Consider the following 6058-nt stretch of genomic DNA (forward strand, 5'->3'; position numbering starts at 1 on the left):
TTTATGTAAAGATTGAACAGCCAGGGCGACATAACACACCCCTGACGAAGTCCCACCTTTACCTCAAACCATTCATTCTCTCCATTTCTAATCCTAACGCAAGCTCTACTACTCTCATAAAAACTCTTGACTGCTCTTCACAGCTTTCCTCTTATCCCATATATCTGCAGTACCTCTCACAGTGCCTTCCTGTCTACCCTGTCATAAGCCTTTTCCAGATCCATAAAAGCCAAAAAAAGATCCTTATCTTTTCCTATACCTTTCTCAGATATCTGTCTTACCACAAAAATCTGATCTACACATCCCCTACCTGTCCTAAAACCACACTGTACCTCACCAATTTCTCCCTCTGTTCCTCTCCTAATCCTCTAAATCAAGACCCTCCCATAAGCCTTCCCAACTACACTTAACAAGCTGATCCCCCTGTAACTACTACACTCACACTTGTCCCCCTTTCCCTTGTAAAGCGGAACTATACAGGCACTCCTCCAGTCCTCCGTCACTCTACCCTCTCTTAAACAAACATCAAATAACCTCACCATCCAGTCCACCATAACTGCACCTTCTTTCTTCAGACATTCTGCATGGCATCCATCCAACCCAGGTGCCTTACCTGCTCTCATCATCTTAACAGCTGCTTTCACTTCATTCTTCCCTATTTCTCCTCCATTTTCCTCACTCATCACTCTCATTTTCTTAGCGCTACCCACTGCAACTACCTTTCCCTCCCTATCCTCCTTCACATTTAGCAACTCCCTAAAATACTCTGCCCACCTTCCTCTCACTGCCTTCTCTTCCATTATCATCTCTCCATCTGCACCTTTTACCTTTTCTTCTCTACTTGAAATGTGGTGAAAAAATCAAGAAGTATTTGACATGTGGTAAAGGCCAAAAAACAGTTCTTACTGATACTGAAACTACTGAGGAAAGATCACAAGGCATAGACAGTGACTCAGACATGGAACTGCAGTTGCTCTTGCATGATACAAGTGCAACATGTACAAACACTCATACAATGCAAAGGACATTAGATAATTAATTTTTCACAAGTCCGATTCCGATGGCTCTGCCTAGATCTGACACAGCCACAGGCACAACAAGTAGACCTGGATCATCTGTCTCTGTCAGTTCTGGGATCACTCCAGTGACTTCCACTCTTGCCAAAGCCAAAAAGTTAACACAGCAGAAGACTGCTTCATACAAATATGTTGACAAGATGATAGAAACACAAACAGTAAATATATACTATGCTATAGTTATATATTGTATATACTAATGTGTCTCCAATGTCAACATTCAGTAATCTGTCTATCAGTATCATGATTAATGGAAATCAAATGCATTACAGGAAGAAGCTCAGTTGCAGTTAGCCCGGGCTATCTATGCAAGTGGCTGTCCACTAAGCATGGTGGGTAATAAGTTGTGGGCAAAGTTCTTCAAGACTCTGAGGCCATCTTTCAAGATTCCGAGCCGGGACTCAATCTCAAACAATCTTCTTGAGAGGGTCTACCAGGAGTGTTCTGTAACTGTTAAGGAACTAGTAGCATCTGCTTCTAGTGTTGCAGTAATGTGTGATAGTTGGACTAATGTCAGGTAAGAACTGTAGGAATATGTAACATCATTATGTCACTTATTATTCCTAATAAATTGTTATAAATAATTATTGCCCTAATTAATCCTAAAATACTGGATAATTACAGGAATGAGGGGATCATAAACTTCAATGTGATAGTGCCAAGGCCCATATTTTGGAGCAGCATTGCAACGGGTTAGTTTCAGTTAAAATAGCAGTCAACTACAACTCAATTACAAAATTAACTTTGACTATAGAATAAAGTATTTCACATAAACATCCCATCTTAAGAAGATATTAACATTGATTGATAATCAATTCTCTGTATTCCGGTTTTCATTAGTTTTCTACTTTTGGAATATGCCGCAATATCTAATTATAGCTTCTGTTTTATTATTAGGTGCAGAAAGCCACACTTGGCAGTACATAGCAGAACTCCTGAAGAAAGTAGTGGATAACATTGGGCTATTGAAAGTGTTAGGGGTCTGCACAGATAATACCTCTAATATGAAAAAGGCTTGGGAACGGCTTCAGTTAGAGTATCCCCACATAAAACCATATGGTTGCATGGCTCATACTTTGCAGTTAATATTCACAGCCCAAAAAAAGATCAAGTCTACAGAAAATATCCAGTCTGACTGCATAAGTTTGCAAAGCAGTCAAACAGTCCCAAAAGCTCACTGCTCTGCTCAAACATCAACAGCAGTCACCACAGGGGCAACAGCAGACACTACAACTGCCTGTTAAAACAAGGTAAGAATTATTAGTATATTACTCATTGCTAAAGATCACAACTTGCAAAATAGTATTTGAAATCTCATTTTTATGCCAGTAAACTTACTGAGAATTATTTATTAATGGTATATTTAATTTAATGTTTCTCATGGCTGAGCTGTTTTGAATTGAGAATTCATACTGGTATTAATATTGTTGTCTTCCTTTGTTTCAGATAGGGATCCATTATCCAGTGTCTGAAGAGTGTATGCATTAACAAACATGCACTTCAGGCTCTTGCAATCAATGATGATGCCAAGCCATCTTTGGATTTGTCCATTAGGAAGCTTCTACTTTCACAAGTATTTTGGGATCGGACTGAGGGTATTCTCAAGCTCCTGAAGCCAGTGGCAGATGCCATCACTGCCATAGAAGAAGACAATAAAAACCTCTCTCTGTTAATGAAATTGTTCAGTGATTTAACGCTGTCCTTTGAAAAGAATCTCTCCTCATCCCAAATCCTCAAGAGTGAAGAAGATGCCTTCAAGGAAATAATCCGTGAAAGGAAGAAATTCCTGGTGAAAAGTATTCACCTTGCAACCAACTTGGTGGATCCTTGTTACTGTGGATGTCACCTTTCGGGTGAAGAAGCGGTAAGTAGTTTTTATTTTTATTTTGTAATAATATGTTCTTATTACCCCCAAAATCCAGTCTTGCCCGTATGCCACTGCATATGCCTCCAAGTCTTACTTGACCTGAATTCACCTGACCTAAATTACTAGTACTATCTCTTTAAAATTATACAAATTGCGGTATCATATACTTATACTAAAATATTGTTAATTTTCAGGTGGATGCAATACAGGCCATATATGAAATTGCTGCACAACTGCCAAATGTCGATGAGACCCAAGTAATAGATGAGTTGGCAGATTACAGGTCCAAATCAAACTTTTTTTCAAATCCATTTGTTTGGAGTGCTGTTGATAAGACATCAGCATCTAGTTGGTGGAGCGGGATCTATTGCTCAACTCAGCTGTCCTGTGTTGCCTCAAACATTCTACAACTGCCCCCATCCAGTGCATCTGTCGAGCGATCCTTTAGCAGACATTCATTGGTACATTCTGCGAGAAGGAATCGTTTGACCAACGACAGAGCTGCCAAGTTGGTGTTTATTGGGCAAAACTTGGCACTGGGCAATATGAACGATGCTCATGAAGATCCTCGCCATGCAGCTCATGCCAGTAATACACCACCACCACAGCCATCAACCAGCAGGGATTCTACAGCTTCAAGCAGCATCCCCACTTTCCAGCTTGGGTCGGACGACTCGGACCATTCTGAAGCAGATTCTGAGGACTCAATTGATGATCTGCCCACCCCTGGCCCTAGAGTCATGACTTCATCTGATATAGAGGAGCCTGAAGAGGAGCGGCAGGAGCCACATGACATGGAATGATGTAGTAAGGAAAATTTGTACTTTTCAATCCCTAAAGATTATGGTAAGACTAGAGTGGATTTTAGAGGACTATGATGGATATACATGGAGGCTTATCTCACACTTTTCTCCAGTTTCTTTAACCATCTCCAACCCCTGGCCCATTACCCTTGCATTTACCTCTCGTGCCACTCCATCTATGTATAAATTGAACAGCCAAGACAACATAATGCACCCCTGACGAAGTCCCACCTTTACCTCAAACCATTCACTCTCTCCATTTCTAATTCTAACATAGGCTTTATTACTTTCGTAAAAACTCATGACTGCTCTTCACAGATGTTCTCCTATTCCATATATCTGCAATACCTTCCACAGTGCCTGCCTGTCTATCCTGTCATAAGTCTTTTACAAATCTATAAAGACCAGAAAAACATCCTAACCTTTCCTACACTCAACAAACTGATCCCTCTGAAACTACTACACTCACACTTGTCCCCTTTTCCTTTGTGAAGTGGAAGTATACAGGAACTCCTCCAGTCCTCCGACACTCTACCCTCTTTTATGCAAATATCAAACAACCTCACCAGCCAATCCACCATCGCTGTACCTCCCATTTTTAGACACTCCGCATGACAACCATCCAACCCAGGTACCTTCCCTATTCTCATCATTTTAATAAATGCTTTCATCTCATCTTTCCTTATTTTTTCTTCATTTTCCTCATTCACTACTGTCATTTTCTCAGCGCTTCCCACTGCAACTACCTTTCTATCCCTATCCTCTTTTCCATTTAGCATTTCCCTAAAATACTCTGCCCATCTTCCTCTTACTGCCTTCTCTTCCATTATCATCTCTCTATCTGCACCTTTTACCTTTTCTTCTCTACTTGATTCGCCTCCTCTTCCTCTCTTAATTTCCTTCCAAATCATGTTTTATTACTTTCAAAAAATTTCTGTCATACTCTTACCCTATTTCACGTCTGCTCCCCTCTTATGCCTTCTCTTCTCTTTTCTTTGTACATCGCTTGTACATTGCTTTATTAACCCACCACTCACTACCCTTCCATCTAAATCCTCCCATCCTTCTTGTTCCACACATCAACATTCCACACCTTGTGACTCCTTTCTTGAACCATCCCCATTCCTACTCCATTCCTATTTCTACTCTATCTTTCACTTACTTCCTCTCCTTTCTTAGCTTCTTGTACTCCTACTCATTTTCTTTCTAATTTAAGTAGTTTACACTACCACTCCCTACCTTCTGTCCTTTTCCTCTTTCTTCATCTATCCTCCACTCTCAACTTACCTTCCACCAAAAACTGATCTAATATTCACCCACTCTCTCCCCTTAGAACATGTACATCCAACACTCTTCCTACTCTTCTCCTAGTTACCACTATGTAGTCTATTAAAGCCCTTTCTACCACCTTTCCAACCATCATCCTCTCCCATGTGTACTTATGCTTGATTTTCTTCCGAAACACTGCATTTGCTATCATCAACTCTCTTTCTAGATCCATCCCCACATTCAACTCTCCACTACTATTTTTTCCTTGAACACCACACCTCCCAATCACTCCGTCTATTGGTCCATTTCCTAGCCTAGCATTTGGATCTCCCAATACCACTACATTGTCATTACTCCCTAAACCCTCTATGCACTCATTTAAATCTATCCAAAAAGCCTTCTTTTCCTTTACTCTTCTCGCTACCACGCCCATATGCACTTACAAAACCCACATCTCCCTTCCCAGTTTCACCTTCATCCACAATAACCTTGAAGAAACCTCTTCCCACTCCACCACATCATTTACCTCTCTCTTCACTTACTAGAATAGCCACCTCTTCTCTCCCTCGTCCTCTCTTTACTCCTGTCACCCTCTCAACTATACTCCCAAACTCAAACTCGCCCCTCCATTTCAACTTAGTTTCACTCAATGCCAACACATTCATTTTTCTTCTTACAAACATACTGCCTATCTCTTCCCTTTTACTTTCATCTGTACCCAGACCCTAATATGTTTTTTGTTTTTGTTTTTCGAGCTACAGAGAGTAGGATACCTAGTCCTATCCCCATTTTTTGTTACCTTTCACGACTTAAGTGGGAATACTCGCCGTTATTCTTCTTCTCCCTCACCACAGGGTTCAGCGAAAAAAAAGGAAATGAATTTTCAGAGAAGTGGTACAGGACAGTATTAAAAGTGGGGGAACAGCATAGCAGAGGAACAGTCGCAGTATGATAAAGTATCATCATTTCTCTATGAACAGAGATTTCCTTTACCACAGACAAAATGATGTGTGGCTCTGGTCCGTAGGGGCGCCCCATATAGA

General features: G+C 40.7%; 1 protein-coding gene across 1 annotated transcript; it reads left to right on the top strand.

Moving 5' to 3' along the window:
- Positions 1-1060: 1060 nt before the first annotated feature.
- On the top strand, positions 1061-3746 carry LOC143019129 (uncharacterized). The gene is made up of 6 exons (XM_076174824.1): positions 1061-1234; positions 1349-1593; positions 1701-1768; positions 1974-2290; positions 2527-2940; positions 3138-3746. Exons 1-6 carry the CDS (start codon positions 1061-1063, stop codon positions 3744-3746), a joined length of 1827 nt encoding a protein of 608 aa, XP_076030939.1.
- The last annotated feature ends 2312 nt before the right edge of the window (positions 3747-6058 follow it).

This window comes from Oratosquilla oratoria, chromosome 36 (genome assembly GCF_046742065.1).
Source record: "Oratosquilla oratoria isolate Oo_2021 chromosome 36, ASM4674206v1, whole genome shotgun sequence".
NCBI classification, from domain to species: domain Eukaryota; kingdom Metazoa; phylum Arthropoda; class Malacostraca; order Stomatopoda; family Squillidae; genus Oratosquilla; species Oratosquilla oratoria.

Excerpts from the sequence above, each read along its gene's own strand:
- LOC143019129 (XM_076174824.1), top strand. The coding sequence starts at position 1,061 with ATGGCTCTGCCTAGATCTGACACAGCCACAGGCACAACAAGTAGACCT. Across the intron at positions 2,291-2,526 it reads CAACAGCAGTCACCACAGGG|GGATCCATTATCCAGTGTCT; the intron begins GCAACAGCAGAC and ends TGTTTCAGATAG. Across the intron at positions 2,941-3,137 it reads ACCTTTCGGGTGAAGAAGCG|GTGGATGCAATACAGGCCAT; the intron begins GTAAGTAGTTTT and ends GTTAATTTTCAG.